The sequence below is a fragment of the Micromys minutus genome, assembly GCF_963924665.1.
Source record: "Micromys minutus genome assembly, chromosome: 16".
Taxonomy (NCBI): domain Eukaryota; kingdom Metazoa; phylum Chordata; class Mammalia; order Rodentia; family Muridae; genus Micromys; species Micromys minutus.
The window spans coordinates 46,706,782-46,733,320 of NC_137985.1; the positions used below are offsets into that span (position 1 = coordinate 46,706,782).

Consider the following 26,539-nt stretch of genomic DNA (forward strand, 5'->3'; position numbering starts at 1 on the left):
ATGTATCTTGGTTTCTTGTTGTCATTGTTGTTTTTTGCTTTTGATAGTGATTTCTAGTTTCGTTGTACTGTGATCTAAGATGGTATAAGAAATTATTTTAATGGTTTTGTATTTGAAAAGACTTGGTTTAGATAAGAATTATAAGAATGTGGAATATTTTAGAGTTGCATACCTGAAAGCTGTAAAACAAAAGAAAGCACATACACCCAAGAGTAGTAGATGGCAAGAAATGATCAAACTTAGGGCAGAAATAGAACAAATACAAACAAAAAGAACCATTGAAAGAATCAACAAAACCAAGAGCTAGTTCTTTGAGAAAATTAACAAGATTGATAAACTATAGCCTGACTAACTAGAGGGCAAAGAGAGAGTAACCAAATTAACAAAATGTGAAAGGCAAGTGGAGAAATAACGACTGAAACTGAGAAAATTCAAGAAATCATCAGATCCTACTACAAAAGCCTATACTCAACAAAGCTGGAAAATCTGGAGGAAATGGATGAATTCCTAGACAGATACAAGATACTAAAGTTAAACCAGGACCAGGTAAACCCTCTAAATAATCCCATAACACCTAAAGAAATAGAGCAGTCATCAAAAGCCTCCCAACCAAAAAAGGCCCAGGTACAGATGGGTTCAGTGCAGAATTTTATCAGACATTTATTGACAACATAATACCAATACTCTCCAAACTATTCCAAAAAATAGACTCAGATGGAACACTAACTAACTCATTTCTTGAGGCTACAATAAACCTTGTTCCTAAACCACACAAAGCCCCTACAAGGAAAGAGAACTTCAGACCAATCTCACTTATGAACATTGATGCAAAAATACTCAACAAAATCCTTGCAAACCAAATCCAAGAACACACCAAAACGATCATTCACCATGATCAAGTAGGCTTCATCCCTGGGATGCAGGGATGGTTTAATATATGGAAATCCATCAATGTAATCCACCATATAAACAAACTCAAAGAAAAAAACCACATGGTCATCATACTAGATGCTGAGAAAGCATTTGACAAAATTCAACACCCCTTCATGTTCAAAGTCTTGGAAAGAACAGAAATCTAAGGCCCATAGCTAAACATAATAAAAGCAATATACAGCAAACCAACAGCCAACATCAAACTTAACAGTGGAAAACTTGAAGCAATCCCACTAAAATCAGGGACTCGACAAGGCTGCCCACTCTCCCCCTACCTATTCAACATAGTACTGGAAATCCTGTCCGGATCAATTAGACAGCAAAAAGAAATCAAAGAGATACAAATTGGAAAGGAAGAAGTAAAAACATCACTATTTGCAGATGACATGATAGTGTACTTAAGTGACCCCAAAAATTCAACCAGAGAACTCCTACAGCTGATAAACAAGTCCAGCAAAGTGTCTAGATATAAAATTAACTCAAACAAATCAGTAGCCTTCCTATATTCAAAGGACAAACATGTGAAGAAAGAAATTAGGGAAAAGATACCCTTCACAATAGTCACAAAAACTATGAAATTCCTTGGTGTGACTCTAACTAAGCAAGTGAAGAACCTGTATGACAAGAACTTCAAACCTCTAAAGAAGGAAATCGAGGAAGATCTCAGAAAATGAAAAGATCTCCCATGCTCATGGAGTGGAAGGATCAACATAGTAAAAATGGCCATCTTACCAAAAGCAATCTACAGATTCAATGCAATTCCCATCAAAATACAAACCCAATTCATCATAGAGTTGGAAAGAGCAATGTGCAATTTCATCTGGAATAACAAAAGACCTAGAATAGCAAAAATCCATCCTCAACAACAAGAAAACAACTGTGGGAATCACTATCCCTGACCTTAATTACAAGGCAATTGTGCTAAAAACTTCATGGTACTGGTACAAAGATAGGCACGAGGATCAATGGAATAGAATAGAAAATCCAGAAATGAGCCCTCACATATATGGTCACCTGGTTTTTGACAAAGGAGCTGTAAACATTTAATGGAAAAAGGACAGCCTAGTCAATAAATGGTGTTGGTCTAACTGGCACTCAGCATGCAGAAGAATGAAAATAGACCCTTTCTTATCTCCTTGTACAAAACTCAAGTGCAAGTGGATCAAAGATCTCCACATTAAACCAGGTACACTGAAACTATTAGATGAGAAAGTAGGGAAAACCTTAGAACACAGGCACAGGAGAAAATTTCCTGAACAGAACCCCAATGGCTGGAGCTCTAAGGTCAAAGATTAACAAATGAGACTTAATGAGATTGCAAAGTTTCTGTAAGGCTAAGGACTCTGTCAAGAAAAATAAATGGCAGCCAACAGAGTTGGAAAAGATCTTTACCAACCCCACATCAGATAGAGGCGTAATATCCAAGGTATACAAAGAACTCAAGAGGCTAGACACCAGAGAACCAAACAACCCTATTAAAAAAATGATGTACAGAGCTAAACAAAAAGTTCTCAATTGAGAAATACCGAATGGCTGAGAAGCATCTAAGGGAGTGCTCCACATCCTTAGCCATCAGGGAAATGCAAATCAAAACAACCCTGAGAATCTACCTCACACCAGTCAGATTGGCCAAGATCAAAAATTCAGATGACATCAGATGCTGGCGAGGATATGAAGAAAGAGCAACACTTATCCACTGTTGGTGGGGTTGTAAACTGGTACAACCACTCTTGAAATCAGTCTGGTGATTCCTCAGAAAATTGGACATAGTACTACCTGAAGACCCAGTTATTCCACTTCTGGACATATACCCCAGACAAGCTCCAACATACAACAAAGACACATGCACCACAATGTTCATAACAGCTCTAATTATAATAGCCAGAAGCTGGAAAGAACCCAGATGTCCTTCAGTAGATGGATGGATACAAAAATTGTGGTACATTTACACAATGGAGTACTACTCAGCTATCAGAAACAATGACTTAACGAAATTCTTAAGATAATGATTGCATCTAGAGAATATCATCCTGAGTGAGATAACCCAGTCACAAAAGAACAGACATAATATGCAGTCACTGATAATTGGATACTAACTCCAGAAAGCTCTGAACACCCCAGAAACAACTCACAGACTATATGAAGTTCAAGAAAAGAAAAAAAGAAAAGAAAAAAACCTTTATGCTTAATCCTTACACACCAAGAAAACTGACTAATTCCAGGTTACATCCTGTTTTATATTTGATAGTGTGCATTAAGATCTTGCTCATTGTAACTAGCAAGATCTTAATGCACACTATCAAACCTTTAAAATAAAAATTAATTAATTAATTAATTAAAATTTTAAAATATAAATAATAAAAATATTTTTTAAAAATTTAAAAAAAAAAGAAAAACAAGTACCAATGGCAGGGAATGGGACTTTCCCCAAGAGGACTGCCTGGTTGGGCCTCAGAGAGGATGGCCTTAGTCCTACTGCAACTGGATGTCCCAGGGTAAAGTGGTATCCAAGTGGAAATTACACTTCTTTGGGGACAATGGGTGGGGAATAATGAGAGAAAAGCTTGGTAAGGGTGAAACTAAGAAGAGATGAGGACAGAAGAACCAATAGAATATAAAGTAAAACAATCAATGATAATAATCACACAAGTACCCTATGTTCTAGGACTTTTAGAACAAAAAAATAATTGAAAAACATGAAAGTGTTACCAAAGGCTTTTACAGAAAAAAGAGGTAGTCAAGTGAGGGGGTGAGAAAGGGAAAGAAGTGGATTTGATTAATGTATACTACCTACAAGCATGAATGTGAAACAATGAAACAGTGTCTTCTGTATCTAATATATGCTCACTGTTAAAAAGTTAGAGATGAGGCCAACAAGATGGTTGCCTGGGTAAGGATACTTGCTGCCAAAACTGACGACCTGACTTTGAGCCACAACAGCTATCTGTTGGAAAAAGAACCAAGTCCTGCAATGGTTCTTTGACCTGTATATATGTTCTTCAGCATGTACATGCATACAGACGAGTACACACACATGCATATACACATGTACACAAAATAAGTAAGTGTAAAAAGAAAAGTTAAAAATAAGCCTATTGTAAAACTGCAAACTACCACTAGGTATTTCCAAAAAATAAACTGAAACCAAAAGTAAACATCACCTAAAAGCTTTATAATTGAATTCTCACAGCAGTTATCTTGGAATAGACAAAAACCAGGAGAAAAATAGATGTCCATTAATAGATAACTAGATGAAGGAAGACAAAATCAGTACACATAACAACATGAAATTCAAATCATGACTAGTGAAAGAAGCCAGAAGGATAGGTATGTTCTATATGACCCATTCATATTCTAGAAAACTCAAACATCTACAGTGAGAAAAAGCAGATGGGAACTTGAACATTTACAGAGTTTAAGAAGAAGATGAATTCCAGAGATGATTTGTGAATGTTCACTGTGCTGATAGGTGGAGAGATACACACATGACCAAACTCATCAAACCTAGTATTTTACAGCTGTGTGGCTTATTCTGTCGAGTAGATCTCAACAGACCTGCTTATTATAAAGTATGAGATGTACCTAGTACATTTTACATAGACCAGTGAAATCTTCTGTTATTCTAGAATAAAATTGGATAAACCTGTTACAATATTACACTCTGTAAAATACACTTGGTCCCATGATGAAATAATTAATACACCACACCTTAGCTTCTTCCTCTTGTGCCTTCTTCACAATGGCTTGTAGCTGTACCTCACGTTTAAATTCAGCATGAAGTAATTTCTCTTCCATCATCCTACGCCGTTGATCTAGTAATTCTTCCTTCCACTTTCGGACATCTTTCTCCTATGTTTAACAAATTATCATATCATTAACATCAAAATATACAGTAATTCAGTAGAAGACTAAGAGGTAAAGAGAAAAATTCATGAATATAATTAGTGATTAAAAACCCAACTACATAGCCAGAATTACAGCTTCCACAATTCTCTAGCCATGTAAATACTCCTGGCAACAGTTTAACTGATATCTCAATTATCATATATATTTATGTGAATAATATTTGGTCCTAACCAATACATTTACATCACCTCCTCTAAGGCTCAGGAATATCTCGAAGGAGAGGATGTTAAGAGCTGGATGACAGGAAGCAGGCTGAAGGACATAATTATGAACTCATACCAGCTCTAGGTGCGTACAGTAGGCTTGCCCCTAAACTTGTCAAGTCAGTCATGGGTGGGGGCAGATTGTGGAACGCAACTTATCCATGAGGAGCTATTTGTTATTAACTGTTGCCTGGAAGAGGAGTCATGTCTTCAGTTATGTACATATTTAGAGAGCCCACCAAATTCCAACAGATAATAGTTCCACACCCATGGTCATAAGGATGGCTGTGGTAAAACTTAATGGGTCATAAAACAAAAAGCTGTGAATGTGAAAAAGGAGACTATTGGGAATGAGTAGACATAGGCAGCTAGGAGATAGACTAGGTGAGAAACAGTAATCAGAATGCATATATACAGGCATGAATTTGTCAATGATAATATATGTATGTTTTAATAAAAACATACTTCTGGCAAAGGGAAAGAGGAACATAACTGACTGCGTTATTCTGAAGATTTAGTTAAATAAATAAACCTCTTAGGACAGCACATTAGATATATCTGAACCATGAAACACAACAGACACTGTGTATGATATTTAATATTAATTATCAGCCTGATTGGGTCTACAAGCAACTAAGAGCCAAACCTCTGTGGAGAAGGCTAGGTTAACTGGCAGAAACACCCAACATAAAAGTGAGCCACAGATATTCATAGGCTGGCATCTCAGGCCAAAAAAAGGAAAAGGCAAGCTGAATGTTAACATTTCTCTGCTTCCTGACTACAAATTCATTGTGCACTGCGCCTCAGCTCCGGTTACTATGACTTCTGTATCATGATGGTGTGTACCCTCAAACTGTGAACCATAATAAATGCTTCCAATCTTAAGTTTCTTTTGTCAGCATCTGTCACAGCAATGAGAAATGCAAATTAATACATGATGGATTTCTTTACTAAGTCTAGTATTTCTATAAAAACAATCTATAATGAAGAAAAATATTTTAAATTCTTAACATTTCAAACAATAAAAGTAAAAATGTATTCAGTGGCCCCAGAATATCAGATTCAAAATGAAGGCAGATGTATATGAATAGAAAAAGCAATAAACATGTCAGTTAGATTTTATCTAAAATACATAATTATATGTTAAGTAACATAAACAAGTATGCAGAAATATTAGTATAGTAGAAACCATTCCTGAGCTCTAAACAGGTTCCTCATGTGACACTAAAACACACTTGCATTCTCAAAGACTGTTTCACATCTGTAAAATGGTAAACACCTGTAGTATGTGCTACACAGTTACTGTGGTCAAATGAAACAATTTACTTAATAAGGACCTATTATAAAATTGGAAAATGGAATTACTACTGAAATTAGAAAATACATAGAAAAGGATGAAATAAACCAGAAAATTTTCACTGTTAAAAAATTTTTTAGCAATCTCTGAATTGTTCACATAAATACTTAGAAATATTATTAATGCAAAACTGCACTGCATAATTTTTGTTCATATTTAAAAATGGGACATGGCTATGCTAGAGAACATTTAATCAAAAAGTGACATTTACTTTGGAGAACTCCACAGCATTTATAGACTGCTTTTCACATGCAATCTATTCTAAATGACAAACTCTTAAGACAAAAGAAGGGTTACATTACCTTCCACTGCTAGCAAATTAAACTCTGAAGGATTTAATGCTACCTCACTCATGTTTATAGCCATCCTTATTATTGTGTTCATCATCCTTCAGGAATGTAAGGAATACACTTAACCTGTATATAGTAGTTGTCCAAGTACTAAAAGGCACCTTTTGTCATATGTGTGAAACAACCAGACACTCAGACAGTTCCCAATAATCAAAGTCAAGTGTTACTAATTTTGTAGTATAATGTCCTCCCCAAATGTTGTTAGTGTCGTGATCCAAACAACACAACAGAAACTGATGCTATTAAGACAGCACTGCTTACATCTTACTAACTGTCATGTGTTCTCTCTTTTATACCTAATTACTTCGTAGGGAAACCATCAGATCAATATTAAGACTCCCAGACTGTAAAACAAACATATAGCAGAGAACTAGGCTTTCTAGATGATAGCAAAACATGAATTTGGAACTAGGAACAGCAGCAGTGAGTTTGGCAGAAGCTTTCCCAAACCCCAGGGGACTGAAAGCCTCATCCCTAAACCAAAGCAAAGACCACTTGTCACCAAGAACAAGTGATCATGCACTGAACATACATCCATCCTATCCAAAGTTATTTTTATGTACCCCATTTAAGCACCATGCAGACCATAATACATTTGTTATATTAGAGATAGGATCTGAAATATATAGAAAACAAAGTGTACACATAGATGTATCTCTATTTGTTTTGAGGAGACACCACACTGATTTCCACAGTGACATTTTACACCCCCCCCCAAAGTGCACATGAATTCTCTGTTCCCCACATCACCATTAGCATTATTCTTTTTATTCAAGAAATTCTGATACTTTCATACACAAGAACTAAATTTGTATCATTTCTATCCCTCCCTCTTCCTTCTCCAACTCTTCCCATGTTCACTGCATTCCCTCTCAAATTCATGGCCTCTTATTATTACATTCTCTCTGTGTGTCTATCTGTCTTTTTCACTCTAGTGACCTCGCTCTCCCTCCCTCTCATTCCCCCCCCATTCACTCTTCCCTCACAACTCCTTCTCTCTCAACCTGATGAACAGGAGAACTTCTGCTGTGAGAAAGTATTTTGTATTTATGAGAGAGAGGTTGTCTTCATTAAATCTCAACAACAGTCACTAGACAATACTAGCACAATACCAACATCAGTTAACATGACAACATGAATGTGAGAAATCTCAGAAGGTTATACCCCTAGATGAAGAGCTACAAGCAATAAATGCCTATGGGGGGTTTCAATCATTTCCAGGGAGGAGCCTGTAAAAGGTTAAGCAATCTCAAATGGTCAGTCTTCTCTTAATCCCATCTACTCTGACATGGATATAATAAAACCTCATAAGTAGTCTCTCTAGTTAGATATTATTCTATTGGATTCTGTTGGATGTCATTCTGATTGGATATTACCTAATTCTCTCAAAGACCAAGAATAGTGAACACTTTTAAACATATTTCTTCATGGAGAAAGTATATATTAGTGATTAATGCAGAAACTCACAACTGGTCAAAGTGCAAAATAGAATTCTGAGTCAGTACAGTGTCCAGCCATCAGAGAAGAGGGAGTGAAAAGACTTTAAGAGCCAAAGGCAAAGAAAGGCAAGAGCAAAACAGTGTCTCTAGGCATGAAAGTTCCACTGCACACTCATGAATTCTCAGTAAACTGTGGCTGTCTACATAAGATCTGCTATAAGATCAAATGAACGGTCTACTGTGGGGGGAAGAGGGATTCATGAGTTCCCCAGCCCAACCGAAGACAGAGAATTGGTGGCCTCTTCAGGAGGAAGAATCAGTTAACTTTATGGGTGTAAATCCTTTCATTGAACTCTGTTATATAAAGTGTGTGTGTGTGTGTGTGTGTGTGTGTGTGTGTGTGTACAGCACAAATTAAAGAATGATCTTGATGGTGATAAAGTAACGGTGACAACAAAAGAAAGGTGGTTGTAAAAATTCAAACTGTGTCTCCACAACTTTCCCTGGGCTAGCTTTTATAATCCATGTCTCATAATAATTCAGTTTTATTGTCCTATTTCACCAACCTTTGCATGTCTCAAATGTTTCCTGATATGGTCAGCACTACAAACAATATCCCATCTGCCTGCCTTTTGATACTGTCAGTTCCTTTAAAAGAGCAGCTGGCTCCTTGGTTACAGCAGAAAGCGGCAGGTATCTTAGGTCACAGACAAGGACACATACAGTTGCTAAGGTGGAGAAATCCCTGGCATTCCTGTGCTCCAGTTTGGCCTGTTAGTGTCATGAAGCTAATGGCATCATGTGAATTTTACAAGTGTCTCTGGGAGTCTTCTTATTTGCATTTCACAAAAAGGACTTAATAGTCATGATATTTCAATGATAGTACTATCCTTCATCACTTTGACAGACTTCCATAGAGAAACTATTTTGAATACTTTCTGAAAAAAACTTGTAGATTTTCAAGTGTCTGAGTCAGTTGCTGAGGTTTTATTATTTCCTATGATGCAGATAGGGTCTCCTCAGTTCAGGGTTCCTTTTGTCTGTGCACTGTTTTTTAAAAGTAGTTAGTTTGCCCAAGTATAAAAGCTGGCTTCAGTAGGGAAGACGATCACGCAGGGAAGCAGGGAGAAGCACTGATGGGATAAATAGAAACGTACTGATGCACAAAGCATGGAGTACACACTCTGAGTCTAGAGCTATGCGGAATAGCATGGCAGTCTGAAGTTGTGAGTAACATCAATAACTACCAGTGTTTACCAGATACAAAAGATTCTAGGTATCTGCAGTACCTGAGCAGGATGCCGTCCTCCACTACAGCACATCTGTGCTAAGCAGTGCATGTGCTAATAAATAAGGGCCAGGGCAAGAAATGGTAGGGGCCATGGTTTGGGCAAGTGGCACACACAGCTATCAAATCTGGCTTGAATACACATATGACAGTATGGGGTTATTTACACAACTACAGTACTGGTGTAATACATGTATCCAGTGACAACTGAGGGCTTACGCCTCTGAGGCGAGGAGTGATGGCCACTGCTATACTCACAGTAGCAATAATCTAAACCAAAGCACGAAGCAGGGCTAGCCCTACAAGCAGGTACACAAAACAAGCCTAATAATTTCACCTTCAAAACTCTCCTAGCAAGTAATTCTGCATGTTGGACAGGCCTACCCAAAGAAATATCCCATAGAAAATGGCAAAACAAAGTAAACCTTTAAAAAACCTTGCAAAATATCCATGTACTAGATAGTTTAGGAAAGACAAACTCTTTTTAAAAAACAAAACAAGGAACACTGCCTTTGCCTTTCTTTTCTACATGTATTTTTATAGCCTTTAGTCACAGAACAAAAAAAAAAAAAAAAAAAAAAAAATCTGCCACCCGGAACGGCAGCTCGTAGAGGCTGAGCAACTGGTGGGTGTGAGACCTGGGCTGCAGGGGAGCAGAGAGATCTCTGCAGAGTGAACACGGAAAGTGCACCCCCTGCCTTGCCCTGCCCTGCCTTGCCTGATCCAGCGACAGGGAACAGAAAATTAGAACTCCTGTTTCCACCCGGCGGCGACTTCAGGACGCAGAGCGGAGCCTGGCCCATCTGCCACCCGGAAGAGCGGCTCTTAGAGGCTGAGCAACTGGTGGGTAGGAGACCTGGGCTGCCAGGGAGCAGAGAGATCTCTGCGGGGTGCACAAAGAAAGTGCACCCCCTGCCTTGCCCTGCCCTGCCCTGCCCTGCCTGAGCCAGCGACCAGGAACAGAACATTCGAACTTCTGTTCCCACCCGACGACTCTGAGGCATAGAACAGGGCTCGGCCCATCTGACACCTGTACCAGTGGAAATCCAGGGACAAAGACCAGATACAAGGGAAAGGCAAGAACATATCACTGACAACAAAATGGCAAGAGGAAAGCAAAAGAGTATATCCCAAGGAAACCAAGACAATCTAGCAACACCAGAACCCAGCTCTCCCATAACAGCAAACATCGGAATTCCAAACACTCCAGAAAAAGAAGACACAGACCTGAAATCATACCTCAAGATGCTGATAGAGATACTTAAACAAAAAAGGAAGGAAAAGCAAAAAGATTCAGAAGCCTTTAAAGAAGAAACAAGAAAAACACTCAAAGAACTCAAAGAACTAGAGGAAAACAGACCCAAAGAAATAAAGAAATGGAAGAGGGAAATTAAAACGGAAATTGACATAATAAAGAAAACGCTTAAAGAGATAACCCTAGAGGCAGAACACCAAAAAAAAAAAAAAAAAAGAAATCAGGAGTCACAGAAGCAAGCATTTCCAATAGATTACAAGAGATCAAAGAAAGAATCTCGGGGGGCAGAAGACAACATTGCAAACATAGACAAAACAGCCAGAGAAGATGCAAAAAACGAAAAGCTCCTAACCTAAAATGTCCAGGAGATCCAGGACACAATGAGAACACCGAACCTAAGGATAATAGGAATAGAAGAGGGAGAAGAGTATCAACTAAGAGGCACAGTAAATATCTTCAACAAAATCGTAGAAGAAAACTTCCCTACCCTCAAGAATGAGATGACCACGAGCATAAAAAAACCCTACAGAACTCCAAATAGGTTGGACCAGAAAAGAAATTCCTCCCGACACATAATAGTCAAAACACCAAGTGCCCAAAGCAAAGAAAGAAAACTAAAAGCAGTAAGAAAAAAAGGTCAGGTAACATATAAAGGCAGGCCAATCAGAATCACACCCGATTTCTCAACAGAGACTATGAAAGCTAGAAGAGCCTGGACAGACATCATGCACACCCTAAGAGAGCACAAGTGCCAGCCCAAGCTGCTATACCCAGCAAAACTATCAATCACCATCGATGGAGAGATGAAGATATTTCAAGACAAATCAAAATTTACACAATATCTGACCACAAACCCAGCACTACGACGAATTATAGGTGGAAAACCCAATACAATGAGGGAAAATACAGCCTAGTAAAAACAAGAAAACTCCTAAACAAGAAAACTAAAAGAAGAAAAAAACACAGACACAACTCAACCCAAAAAAGCAATAATGGCAGGAAACAGAAACAACTATTCCTTGATATCTATTAACATAAATGGACTCAACTCCCCAATAAAGAGACATAGACTATCAGAATGGATACATAAACAAAATCCAGCATTTTGCTGCATACAGGAAAGTCATCTCAGAGACAGAGACAGACACTATCTCAGAGTAAAAGGGTGGGAAAAAAAGTTCCAAGCAAACAGCTCCAAGAAGCAAGCTGGAGTGGCTATTCTAATATCAAATAAAGTAAATTTCCAAAAAAAAGTTACCAAAAAAGATAAGGAAGGACACTTTTTACTCATTACCGGGGAAATCTGTCAGGAGCAACTCTCAATCCTTAACATATATGCTCCAAATAAAAAAGCACCCACATTCATAAAAGAAACCCTATTAAAGCTCAAAAAATACATTTCACCCCACACAATAATAGTGGGAGACTTTAATAACCCACTCTCACCAATGGACAGATCATGGAAACAGAAACTGAACAAGGACACTGCAAACCTAGCAGAGACTTTCAACCAACTAGAATTAATAGATATATACAGAAAATATTGTCCTAAAGTAAAAGAATACACCTTCTTCTCACCACCCCATTGCACCCTCTCGAAAATTGACCACATAATTAGACACAGAACGAGCCTCCATCGATATAAGAAGATTGAAATACTCCCATGCATCCTCTCAGATCACCATGGTCTACGGATGGTCTTTAACAACAACAAAGACAACAAAAAGCCCACATAAGCATAGAAACTAAACAACGCTCTGGTAAACGATAGCAAGGTAAAAGAAGAAATAAAGAAAGAAATTAAGGATTTTCTAGAATTCAACGAAAATGAAAACACAACATACCCAAACCTATGGCATGCAATGAAAGCAGTACTGAGAGGAAAACTCATAGCCCTAAGCTCTTCCAAAAAGAAACTGGAGAGAGCTTACATCAGCAACCTGACAGCACAGCTAAAAGCCCTAGAACAAAAGGAAGCAGATATACCCAAGAAGAGTAGACGGCAAGAAATAATCAAAATCAGGGAAGAAATAGACCAAATAGAAACAAAAAAACCATAAAAAAATCAACAAAACCAAGAGTTGATTCTTTGAGAAAATCAACAAGATTGATAAACCCCTAGCCAGACTAACTAGAGGGCAAAGAGAGAGTATACAAATTAACAAAATCAGAAATGAAAGTGGAGACATAACAACTGAAACTGAGGAAATTCAAGAAATCATCAGATCCTACAACAAAAACTTATACTCCACAAAATTGGAAAATCTGAAGGAAATGGACTAATTCCTAGACAGATACAAGATGCTAAAGTTAAACCAGGACCAAGTAAACCATCTAAATAACCCTATAACACCTAAAGAAATAGAAGAAGTCATCAAAAGCCTCCCAACCAAAAAAAAGCCCAGGTCCGGATGGGTTCAGTGCAGAATTTTATCAGACATTCATTGCGAACATAACACCAATACTCTCCAAACTATTCCAGAAGATAGAATCAGATGGAATACTACCTAACTCATTTTTTGAGGCTACAATAACCCTAGTACCTAAACCACACAAACACCCTACAGGGAAAGAGAACTTCAGACCAATCTCACTTATGAACATTGATGCAAAAATACTCAACAAAATCCTTGCAAACCGAATCCAAGAACACATCAAAACAATCATTCATCATGACCAAGTAGGCTTCATCCCTTGGATGCAGGGATGGTTTAACATAAGGAAATCCATCAACGTAATCCACCATATAAACAAACTCAATGATCAAAATCACATGGTCATCTCAAGATGCTGAGAAAGCATTTGACAAAATCCAACACCCCTTCACGTTAAAAGTCCTGGAAAGAACAGGAATCCAAGGTCCATACTTAAACATAATAAAAGCAATATACAGAAAACCAACAGCCAACATCAAACTTAATGGCGAGAAACTTGAAGCAATCCCACTAAAATCAGGGACTTGACAAGGCTGCCCACTCTCCCCCTACCTATTCAACATAGTACTGGAAGTTCTGGCTGGAGCAATTAGACAGCAAAAGGAGATCAAGGGGATACAAATCAGAAAGGAAGAGAAAAAAACATCACTCTTTGCCGATGACATGACAGTGTACTTGAGTGACCCCAAAAATTCCACCAGAGAACTCCTACAGCTGATCAACAAGTTCAGCAAAGTGGCTGGATACAAAATTAACTCAAACAAATCAGTAGCCTTCCTATACTGAAAAGACAAACATGTGGAGAAAGAAATTAGGGAAAAGGTACCCTTCACAATAGTCACAAAAACTATGAAATACCTTGGTGTGACTCTAACTAAGCAAGTGAAGGACCTGTATGACAAGAACTTCAAACCTCTAAAGAAAGAAATTGAGGAGGATCTCAGAAAATGGAAATATCTCCCATGCTCATGGATTGAAAAAATCAACATCTTAAAAATGGCCATCCTACCAAAAGCAATCTACAGATTCAATGCAATCCCCATCAAAATTCCAACCCAGTTCTTCATGGAATTGGAAAGATCAATGTGCAATTTCATATGGAATAACAAAAGACCTAGAATATCGAAATCCATCCTCAAAAACAAAAAAAAAAAACATCTTCGGGAATCACTATCCCTGACCTCAAGCTATATTACAAGGCAATTGTGCTGAAAACTGCATGGTACTGGTACAGAAATAGGCATGTTGATGAATGGAATAGAATAGAAGATCCAGAAATGAGCCCTCACGTATATGGTCACCTGATTTTTTTACAAAGGAGCCGTAAACATTCAATGGAAAAAGGACAGCCTATTCAACAAATGGTGCTGGTCCAACTGGCACTCAGCATGCAAAAGAATGAAAATAGACCCGTTCTTATCTCCTTGTACAAAGCTCAAGTATAAGTGGATCAAAGATCTCCACATTAAACCAGGTACACTGAAACTATTAGATGAGAAAGTAGGGAAACCCTTAGAACACATAGGCACACGAGAAAATTTCCTGAACAAAACACCAATGGCTCAAACTCTAAGGTCAAAGATTAACAAATGGTACTTAATGAGATTGCAAAGTTTCTGTAAGGCTAAGGACATCGTCAAGAAAACAAAACGGCAACCAACAGAATGAAAAAAGATCTTAACCAACACCACATCAGATAGAGGCCTAATATCCAAGGTGTACAAGGAACTCAAAAAGCTAGACACCAGAGAATCAAATAACCCTATTAAAAAATGGGGTACAGAGCTAAACAAAACGTTTTCAGTTGAGGAACACAGCATGGCAGCAGATGCTGGCGAGGCTGCGGAGAAAGAGGAACACTTCTCCACTGTTGGTGGGGTTGCAAGCTAATACAACCACTCTTGAAATCAGTCTGGCGATACCTCAGAAAATTGGATAGAGTACTTCCTGAAGACCCAGCTATTCCACTTCTGGGCATGTACCCCAGAGACACTTTAATACACAACAAAGATATATGCACCACAATGTTCATAGCGGCTCTATTTATAATAGCCAGAAGCTGGAAGGAACCCAGATGTCCTTCAGAAGATGAATGGGTACAAAAATTGTGGTACATATACACAATGGAATACTACTCAGCCACCAGAAACAATGACTTGACCAAATTCTTAAGAAAATGGCTGCATCTAGAGAATATCATCCTGAGTGAGATAACCCAGTCACAAAAGAACAGACATAATATGCAGTCACTGATAGTGGGATGCTAACCCCAGAGGCTTGCACTCCCCCAGAAACAACTCACAGACTGTATGAAGTCCAAAAAATAAATAAAACAAAACAAAACAAAAAAAATATTTACAAAACAAGAAAACTTTAACTATTTCCATGTTACATTTTGTCTTACATGTACTTTATGCTCATTGTAACTATTAAGTTTTCAAGGCATACTATCAAACCTTGAAAAAAATCAAGTACTGACTAAAAAATATATTCATATAGTTTTATGTAAAAGTTACGTTAAAATCTGAAAAAGTACTGACAAAAATGTATAATTTTAAGCAAAAAATGTTTAAAATCTGTACATTTATCTTTGTTTTGTAAAATAAAGTTGTTTAAAAAACACCTACTTGAAAACAGTCCAATTTATGATTATCATTCTATTTTTGAAATACAAACACTCACCCTTTCTAGCAACTTTTGAAGCTTTAGTGACTTCTCTTCACGTAGCTTCTCCCTTAACTGTTGAGCTTTCATGTGTTTTTCTTCATATTTCTTCTTAGATTCTGCGATTGTCCTATTAATACACACAAAGGAACAAGAAACACAGGCGTTCACATGACAAAGCTAAAACTAAGGATCTGTGGACTGCAAACGTCTCAGTGAACAAGATCACTTCTCCTTAGTGCTTGTCATTTTCAGTATAAATGAAATGTCCTACTAGAAGATGCCAAAGACAGAGTCAAGATTCCATACTATCAATCATTTCAAGTATTTTCAAACGTCAGACCTTTTACGAGACGGTGAAGAAAGTTTTTCATGCATGTGAATTCCATGCCCTGGAAGTCTAGCAGGCTCCTCTTCTACAATGTCCCCCCAGGATGTATTTTGACGCCATGATTCACGAGCTGACAGAAGCCAATAAAATAAAATGAGAAAAGTTATTATTTAGTTATGTACTTCTTTTTCTTTAAAGATTTATTTGTAGCCATCTTCAGACAGACCAGAAGAAGGTATCAGATCCCATTACAGATGGTTGTGAGCCACCATGTGGTTGCCGGAAACTGAACTCCGGACCTCTGGAAGAGCAGTCGGTGCTCTTAACCTCTGAGCCATCTCTCCACCCCAGCCATGTGTTTATTTAAAGCTAACTTTTGAGCATTTTTTAAATACACATGTCTGTATTGTTATGTGGGGATTGAAGGACAAGCTTGGGTGTCATGCTCAGAAACCCTGGCCACTTCCTTTGACACTGGATTTCTTATTCACCAATTAGGCTATGCTACCTGGCCAGCAAGTCCCAAAGATATACCTGGCTCCACTTCCCAGTACTGGGTACAAAAGCACATAGCCATGGCTGGCATATGTCCTTCAGGTTTGGGGACTTCAAGTCCTCCTGCTTGTAAGCCAAGCACTTCACTGACTGAGTTATCTCCACAGGAAAAAAAGGTTTTAAAATCATTTCTACCTCAAATTATTTTTAACTAAAAATTGCATATAAGATGATCTAGTATCTCCCACTGTGCCTATAAACCAAATATTCAAAGACATTATACACTGAATACCTTCATAATCTGCGAGAACATCATTCCAGTCCAGAGACATACCACAGAAAGATAGACTCCCACTGCCCATACTGGCCTAGAATGCAATAAAACACACATACACACACCAAAAAAGTTATTTGTGCACATAACATTATAAACTTAAAAACGAACTATGTATAAAATTCTCCTAGCAACTTCTAATAAACTTCACTGAACCAAACAAACAAAAGCAAAACTACATTTCGTATACAGTCATAACTTCCAAGTTAAAATACACAGACTATATATTTTAAGAGTTCAGTAGCCATTCACAGGAGCTAGTGAATATTTCAAAACAAGTAAACTAGTCTTACACATAGAATACACTAATAGAACACTAAATGACAGTAATAGACAGAAATGAAATATAATCTTTTGGTTGTTTTAGTCTCCTCCGTTAACAGGTGTTCCCTGAGTACTTAGCACAAAGCAATTCATCATTGTCTTCATCAGTAGGACACAACAAGAAGACTTTCTTCAGTCTCTAGAAATTACAGACTCAAGATTTTGGGTTCTTCCTTTCTGATAGACACAATTTCTTGATTTGTAAAATGACAATGACAACGTCCTACTTATCAACAACGTCACATAGGAAAGTATTTTGTGGTCAGTAATGCTAAAAGAAAGATTTGCTACTGCTCATTATCTACCCACAACAACAAAGTTTACTGTTACTCAAGATCCAAGCACTAAAAAGCTCACAGAGAAGTCGCTGTCATTGTCAGTCTCGATGTTAATGTCATTGTTTTCTTCAGCTTCGATTTCTCTGGTTAACTGTTCCTCCTCAGCAATGGCACTGGCGATGGCTTCTTCGTTGGCCTTTTCTAGACGATCTGCTAGCTCTTCTTTTTTAGCAAGAACTTCTGCCATAGACTTTATGTTTTAAGAAAAAAGGGTAGAATCATGAAACATTAATAAAGATTTTCTTTCTTTTTGTACTAATCATAAACTAGCTATACACACACACAATGCATACACACATGCAGACACAAACCTAGTATCAGAAAAACTGGATCCAATACAGGTTAAAGCATTTGTTAGCAATATGACTTACAAGGTGCATGAAGCCAAGGGCTTAATTATTGTTTCATGAAATCCAACAACAATCATGTCTAACCTTTTGTACCAGACTATTCTATAAATAACAGATAATAAACATGAGAAAGTTAGGGTTAAAATACTATGCTACAATAGAAACATAATCAGAATGTTGGATAAACATAATTTTATATTTTTCAAGATTTTTTGAAGGTTTTGTAACCTAAAGATATTTATAATTAAATAATTTGTGTGAAAACTATCCATTAATAAATCCTATGAATGACTCAAGATTTATTTTTAAATTAACTTTATTGAAGCAAATTTTACACATACACACCTGAGTCAAAAATATACAGATCCACATGCCCACCATCTATCTATGTACCTATGTATTAATTCTTTTTTTCTTTTCTTTTATTGGATATTTTCTTTATTTACATTTCAAAACTTTTTCTCAAAAAATCACCTACCCAATCCTCCCTTCCCCTTCTTCTATTAGACTGTTCCCACCTTCTCCTGCCTCCCCACCCTGGCATTCCCTTACACTGTGGCATCAAGCCATTACAGGACCAAGGGCCCCTCCTCTTTTTAATGCCTGATAAGGATATCCTCTGCTACATATGCAGCTAGAGCCATGGGTCCCTCCATGTATACTCTTTGGTTGGTGGTTTAGTCCCTGGAAGCTCTGGCGGGGGAGGGGGGCTGGTTAATTGATATTGTTGTTCTTCCTATGGGCTGCAAACCCCTTCAGTTCTTTCTCTAACTCCTCTATTGGGGTCCCTGTGCTCAGCCCAGTGGTTGGCTGTGAGTATCCACCTCTGTATTTGTCAGGGTCTGGCAGAGCCTCTCAGGAGACAGTTATATCAGGCTCCTGTCAGCAAGCACTTCTTGGCATCAGCAATAGTGTCTGGGTTTGGTGACTGTATATGGAATGGATCCCCAGGTAGAGCTGTCTCTGGATGGCCTTTCCTTCAGTCTCTGCTCCATACTAACTCAAGATTTATACTATATACCCTAAAGCAACAACTAAAATAATGAAATGAAGATTTATGCTTAATAAACCATCAAAGAATATAAAACAAAAATTTAAAAAGGAAAGAAAGGAACAATATACACATAAGCCAAAAGGAAAATTAATAGTAAGCTGATAATTGTAAACAAATCATAAACATGTATAGTCTAAATATCAACAATTAACCAGAAATTAATATCAAACTAGATCAAAAGTAAGACCCAACTGTGTTTCAAATAAGAAACTTAAAAATATAGATTAATGGAGTCCTCACAAAAAGGGACCTATCATGACTGCCCTCTGAAAAACCCAACTAATAGCTAAAAGAGTCAGATGCAGATATTTGCACCCAACCAACCAATGGAAGCTGCTGACCCTGTGGTTGGATTAGGGAAAACTGGAGAAGACTGAGGAGGAGGGCAATTCTGTAAGAAGACCAGCAGTCTCAATTAACCTGAACCCCTGAGATCTCTCACTGGACCACCAACCAGGCAACATACACCAGCTGATGGGAATCCCCCAACACAAATACAGCAGAGGACTGCCGGTCAGAGAATAGGCACCTAAGGAGACTAGAGGCCCTAGGGAGTTTGGAGGTCTGGTAGGGTAGGTAGGTAGAGTGAGGACATCCTTATGGAAACAGAAGGGCGCAAGGAGGGACATCCTCATGGAGAATAGATTTAAACAAATAATAAAGACGGAAAAAAAAAAAACTGGGATAGGGAGCAAGTGGGAAATGACTGAGAAGGGCTGTAAAATGTAAAAGTAAGGGGAAAATTAGGCAATTATATTTTAATTTCAAAAAAAGATAGTCATATTAAAGGCAGATTTCAGAGCAAAAACTATCACTAAGAACAAAGAACATCACTTCATAAAGGAACAAATTATCATGAATGCAAGTCTCCTAAAAACTAATAAACTTAAGTTTCAAACTACATGAGACAAAGCCTAAGCTGTAAAATAAAAGAGACCTCAGAAAAAATAAAACCAGATACACTAAAACCAACAGAGAAGAAAGTGGGGCAGAGCCTCAAACACATGGGCATAGGGGAAGTAAAAGAAAAAAAAAAAAAGAATTTATCAGATATAGCTTGCCTACAGCCTGTGGACAGATACACAAAGTTTCAGAAACACTAAATACAAGTTACACAGGTCATCAGTAACAGAATTAGAAGCATATTAGAACCCAAGACTCTATGGCTTATAGCAATTCTTTTATGAAATGCCAGTCCCCTTGGATGCAGAAGGAAATGAGAATCTAATGCCATCAACTTGGAGAGTCTATGTTAATGGATTCATGTTGATGTGTGCTTATACAGCCAATACTTCCCTATTTCTACAATAAAAAAGAAAACCTGTAAATAATCATCTGCAAAGACAAAAATTTTTCACCAGCAAAGCTGGAGGTTCGAAAAAAGTAATAAAATTATTGTTTTAGAAGCCAGGTCATAAAAAAACATTTTCATTTAAAGGTAGAGAATTTTCCCACTTTAAGATTCTAAAATTTTCAAATCTGGCCTGTTATAATGTTCACCAGAATGCTTATATACTGGACTTCATTAACAAGAATATTAACATTCTTCTAATAAGTGATTCATGTTCACTTTTAAGTCTTGGGAAGTACAGAAACAACAAAGCCTGCTTCTCAAAGAGAGTTATTTCTTAGCACTTTTTCTTCTTACTCTTTTTTTTAATATGCCTATAAAGGCCACATATGTGTGTACAAAGACACACATGCACATATACGTGTTTGTGCATTGTGATCACATTTACAATATAAATGTCATGAGAATTTTCTAACGGCTATTACATTTTAAAGAAAAAGATGAAAAAGAAAAAACACCACCATGACAGTTCTTCAAATGGTTAAGCATGCAGTTTACATGGTCCATCAGATTTATAAGTACTATATATGCATAAAGAAGAAAAAACATATATAGATATAAAACTTATATACAGATATTTAAGCAGAGTTACTCAGAATAGCTAATAGCCAACAATAAATACAGCCTAAATGTACAACTGAAGAATAGGAAAGTACAATATTGCATACTCATATAATAGAATATTATTTGGTCATAAAACTTAGCAAATACTTAAAATAGGCTAATACTGTATTCCATTCTTCTGATGTCCAAAACAGGCAAAAGTATAGAGAAGTCACAGCATCAGGCCAGGAATGATACTCAGTTTCTCTTAACAGGGGTGTTTCTATTATGGTAATGGATAAATAATTCTGTAAATATATTTTAAGAACATTTAATTCTCAATGGATTTAGATAGATCCATTGAAGTAGATAATGTTCTATAAATTACAACTCAATAAACTCTAACAATGCAAGTGAAAGAGCTGTATAATAAGGACAACGAATCTCTAAAAAAACAAATCTAAAATCTCAGAAGATGGAAAAATGTCGCATGCTCATGGATGGGTATGATTAACACAGTGAAAATGGCCATCTTAGCAAAAGCAACCTGTAGATTCAAAGCAAATCCCATCAGAATTCCAAACAATTCTTCATAGACATAGAAAGACCAATTCTCAACTTTATATAGAAAAACAAAAATCCAAAAATAGCCAAAACAATTCTCAACAATAAAAGATCTTCGGGGGAAATCACCATCCCTGACCTCAAGCTGCACTACAAAGCAATAGTGATAAAGGCTGCATGGTATTGGTAGAGAAACAGACAGGTTGAACAATGGAATAGAACTGAAGACCCAAAAGTAAACCCACACACCTGTGGACGGTTCATCTTTGACAAAGAAGCCAAAAACATACAGTGGGAGAAAAAAAAGAAAGCATCTTCAATAAATGATGCTGGTCTAACTTGCAGTAAGTATATAAAGAAATAAAAATAGATCCATATTTGTCACCCTGCACAAAGCTCAAGTCCATGTGGATCAAGGACCTCAACATAAAACTAGATACATTGAGTCTAATGGAACAGAATGTGGGAAAGAGCCTCAAACTTCTCCTTAAACAAATTCATAGATATATTAAAAGGTCAACACTGTTCTCTAAAGTGATAAGAACATGCAGACAGAAAAAAAGTATGCTACAGAAGACATGAAAATATTATCAACAAAACTGAACTAGAGATATTCCCAAGTAAAATAAAAACACATGTTCATACAAAGACACATGCAAAGGACTAAGGATCTGGCTCAGTGGCAGAACATTTGCCTAGAATGCACAAAGCCCTGGCTTCAATCCTTGGAACTGTCATATTAAAAAATGTACAAAATATTCATGTGATTTTTAACCATGAGAAATAAAAAGTAGAAGCACCTTAGATATCTAGAAGCCAATGAATGAACAAACATTGTGCTGTGTGTGCAAAACAAGCTACTACTGAAACTGAAAAAGCAACAGACTATCACATGTACTTCATGGATGATCCTAGAAATAACAATGCTGTTGAAAGGTGCCAAACAGGGAACATCTGACTGTATTTATATAACATTCTGAAAACAAACTTCAACACAGGGAAAGACAGGAGAAGAGGAAACAGTGGAAGGGGAATTTCATGTCCTCCCCCTGCCACACGCTATGCAGGGATATTAGTCTGGCCAGAGCTCAAGACAATCTTGTGAATACTGTCACAATGTGTGGTTCCTATGTGCAGTTGCACTGCTGTGTCTGGGAGATGTTTTCTTGATGTTACTGACCAGATCTGGCTCTTACGATCTTTCCAAGGCTCAGGGATCTCTGTAGAAAAGACTGACTTTTAACACTAGGACTCAAACTCCGGGCCCTACACAGGTCAAGCAAGCACCCTATTAGGAAGACTTCCAGTCAATTTTTGGTAATGGTTCTGTTAATCAGGTGAACAGCAAGTAATTTGTATTTTATTGTACTATCTCTATGACAATATCAAACTGAAAAACAACATTCTGTTTTCTCATCATTGCAAGAAATCTGTTACTCCCAACTTAAGAAAATACATGCAACATTAATCTAATACAACCCACAAAAGTGTCCTCCCATAATCAAACCACAAGAGAAACAACTTAATATCCTTTATAGCTGCATAAACAGAAATTGTAAGTATGACAAATTTTACAATTTATATTGAAATAAGTACTCGCTTGGTCTTAATTATGTTCATTTTTAAAATTCATTTCTAAAAGACACAAGAAGAGAAAACCTTATACAATCTTATTAGAAGAACTTAAACCTTATTTTTGTTATTGCTGTCATGCTTGTTTTTCTTAACTATCTTATATCAATTTCCTACTTACTGTGATTATCTCTTTAAGATGTAGAATTTCACCTAATATCACTTGCAGACATCCTGAGTTATTAAATTTTAAAAGAAATTATTACATATAATTGTCTTTAAAAAATAAAATTAGGGACCCAGGAGATGGCTTTTTTGGTAAAGAACCTGCCGTTCAAGCATGAGGGCCTGACTTCAGGTGTCCAGCACACATTCAAAACTCAGGCACAGCATCACAAATCTGTAACCAGGGAAGAGAGGTAGGGGCAGGGAGCAGAAACAGGCAGGACCCTGGAGTTCACTGCCTAGTGAACCTAGGTATCCTGTGAGCCACAGGTTTAGTGAGCCTCCCTGTTTCACTTAAAGAGGGGAGCAATAAAGGAAGACATACTGACACTCACTATTAGCCTCCACACATATGTGCATGAACACCCATACCATGTACATATATCACATATGTACATGTACAAAGGGAAAAGTTAAAACGTATGCATATATGTATATATACTCATATATATTGACAAATAAAAAGTTAAATAAAATTTTAATCACGCTGTACCTCACTTACATCTGTGTCCATTTCTTTAATAAGTACTTAAGCAAAGTTAGTTAAGGTTAGCCCCAGGGTAGGGTACATTAATACTAAAATCAGCAACAGAAATAAATGAGCAGAAATTAAGTCATCATACAAAAACACAAAACTACAGAAAATGAGTGCATTTTCAAAGATTTAGGATTATAGATGAATAAATTTCATCTTAAAGACCAACTCCAGCTGCTTTTGCAGCCCACTCCTGCAATCCCAGCACTTGGGAGATGGAAACAGGGAATCAGGAGTTCAATGGCATGCTCAGGTATGTAATAAATTCAAGGCCAACCTAGATTACATAAAACACGACAAAAAAGAAGAGGAGGAAGTAGAAGAAGAGGAGGAGGAGGAGAAGGAGGAGGAGGAGGGGGAAGAGGAGGAGGAAACAGCAGCAGCAGGAGGAGAAGATGACAGCTAAAAGGCACCCTTTCTCATTGATGGAAATTCCATTGAATAAACAAAAGCCTTACAGAATTCCTGTTTTTTACCTTCTGATTTGTTGTTAATGTGAATGCTAGGTTGCTAAAATGCACATGATAAAATTGCATAGAAACAGATCCTGAACAAAAGCTATACTGTCATTTTCATCCTCTACAAATCATTAAGAATTTTAACTATCTGAAAAGATTATAGTTAGAAAATGTAAAAATAAAATAACATATAAATAAAACCTGTTCTGTAAAGTATTAGGTTATAATACAGATAAACAATTTCTAAATTTATACTTTTTAATATATTCATTCATACAGGATTCTGATAAGTTGTTCTTACCCAGGCAGCAGCACTCACATTTGAAATATCTGAAGGGTCCGTCGTCTCCGTCACCACTCCTACTGTCTCTGCTGGAACTTGGTCTTTGGCTGCTGGCAAAGCTGTGGTGACTTGTGGAGTGACAGCAATACACACTGCATCACTGTCAATAGCTGGTATTTCAGAAGTATGCACTGAATTATCTTGACTACTACCAGAATTCTTGACATCCTCCAATATACTCACTGTGAACTAAAAACACGTACTTTTAGAATAAGCCACAGATGAATTTCAAATGGAACAAAAATTAGATTCTATAAGAGCTACACCTACTTACCCTATCAAGTGAACTAGCACTTACCTGTCTAATAGAAAACTCCCCCCCCCCCCCGCTCTCTTGCTCTCTTCCTTTCTCTTTTCCTGTCTGTCTCTCTCTCTCTCTCTCTCTCTCTGTCTCTCTCTTTGTGTGTGTGTGTGTGTGTGTGTGTGTGTGTGTGTGTGTGTGTGAGTGTGAAGCACAGAAGAAGAAAAGAAATCATTCAGCTAAAGAAACTTTATCTGCATGCCTACTATGTGTTGGGCATCATATTTGGTGTTCTTGGAAATGATACTTTACAAATTGCAACATTTCCTTTTAGTAGTTTTTATTTATTTTTTAACATTTATTTATTATGCATGTCTACATGAGTATACATGTACACATATGTCACTGAGTTTGTGTGATCAAAGAACAACTTGTACGAATGGATTCTCTACTTCTATTAGAAGGCTTCTGGGTATTAAACTCAGGTCACTGGGTTTGGAAGCAAGTACCTTTACTTGTGAGTCATCTTGCCAGCCCCAGTAAACTTGTTCCTTTTTTTTTTTTTTTAATTGAACAACTTTATTTTAAAAAAGAGATGAATGTACAAATTTTAAAAGCATTTTTTCATAAAACTATATGAATATATTTTTGTCAGTACTTGATTTTTTTAAGGTTTGATAGTATAAATTGAAATCTTACTAATTACAATGAATATAAAGTATATGTAAAACCAAACGTAACATGGAAATAGTTTTCTTGATGATAAGCTGGTTCTTTTTTTTTTTTTTTTTTTTTTTTGCATGTCACTCAATTATTTATTTTGTGTTTTAGAACATAATTAGTCACTTTACAGATTGCTAAAATGTAAGTTAAACAATTTATACTCAACATTATAATAAATGGTCATTTTCCAAATAAAGAAAATAGTATCTGCATCTGAATTTATTACCTTTTCTAAAGCTTTCAATAACTAGTTCATTCACTAAAAAACATTAGCAAATAAAATTTAACCACACTTTTGAAATTTTGTTTAACATGATCGTGTAGGATGTTTTCCAGGAGTACAAGGGTCATTCAAAGTATCCAAAACAGTATTTGTGATATATTACATTAACAGAAGCTAGAAAAATCACATAATCATGCTAATAATAGGTCCAGTAAGAATAGTTGAATATTTCTCACAGATCATTATGCTTAATCTATACGCAACAAGAAACTCGTTTCCATGTTAAGTTCTGTCCTACATGTACTCTATGCTCTTGGCAACCAGCGGGATTTCAATGCATGCCATCAAACCTCTAAAAGAATTAAGTACTGACAAAAATATTCATATAATGTTATGCCAAATTGCCTTCAAAAATCTGTAAATGTATCCCTCTTTTTTTAAAATAAAGCAGTAAGGAAAAAAAAGAATAGTTGAATATTTTTACAATATTCATGATAAAATTCTAGGTAAATGAGGTTCAAAATGAAACACATTTCAATACTAAGAAAATAACTTAAGAAAATAGAGACATATTCGATTACATTAAATGGAGAAAACTGGAGCAATTGTCTAAGCATCTGAAACAGGAGGAGATGTTCTACCTCTACTATTTTTTTAACTTTATTTTTAAAAAGCAAAGATAAAAGAAAAAAATTTAAACATTTT

At 36.7% G+C, this 26,539-nt stretch overlaps 1 protein-coding gene across 1 annotated transcript in view; it reads right to left on the reverse strand.

Moving 5' to 3' along the window:
- The window catches only part of SCAPER (S-phase cyclin A associated protein in the ER), a 322,094-nt gene that overhangs the window by 235,332 nt on the left and 60,223 nt on the right, over window positions 1-26,539 (reverse strand). Inside the window, exons 11-16 of the mRNA XM_080929740.1 lie at window positions 24,624-24,836; window positions 17,672-17,842; window positions 16,949-17,024; window positions 16,174-16,291; window positions 15,849-15,960; window positions 4,642-4,782 (exon numbers count right to left, since the gene is read on the reverse strand). Coding sequence (XP_080785866.1) covers window positions 4,642-4,782; window positions 15,849-15,960; window positions 16,174-16,291; window positions 16,949-17,024; window positions 17,672-17,842; window positions 24,624-24,836 — 831 coding nt within the window. The remainder of the gene's footprint in view (window positions 1-4,641; window positions 4,783-15,848; window positions 15,961-16,173; window positions 16,292-16,948; window positions 17,025-17,671; window positions 17,843-24,623; window positions 24,837-26,539) is intronic.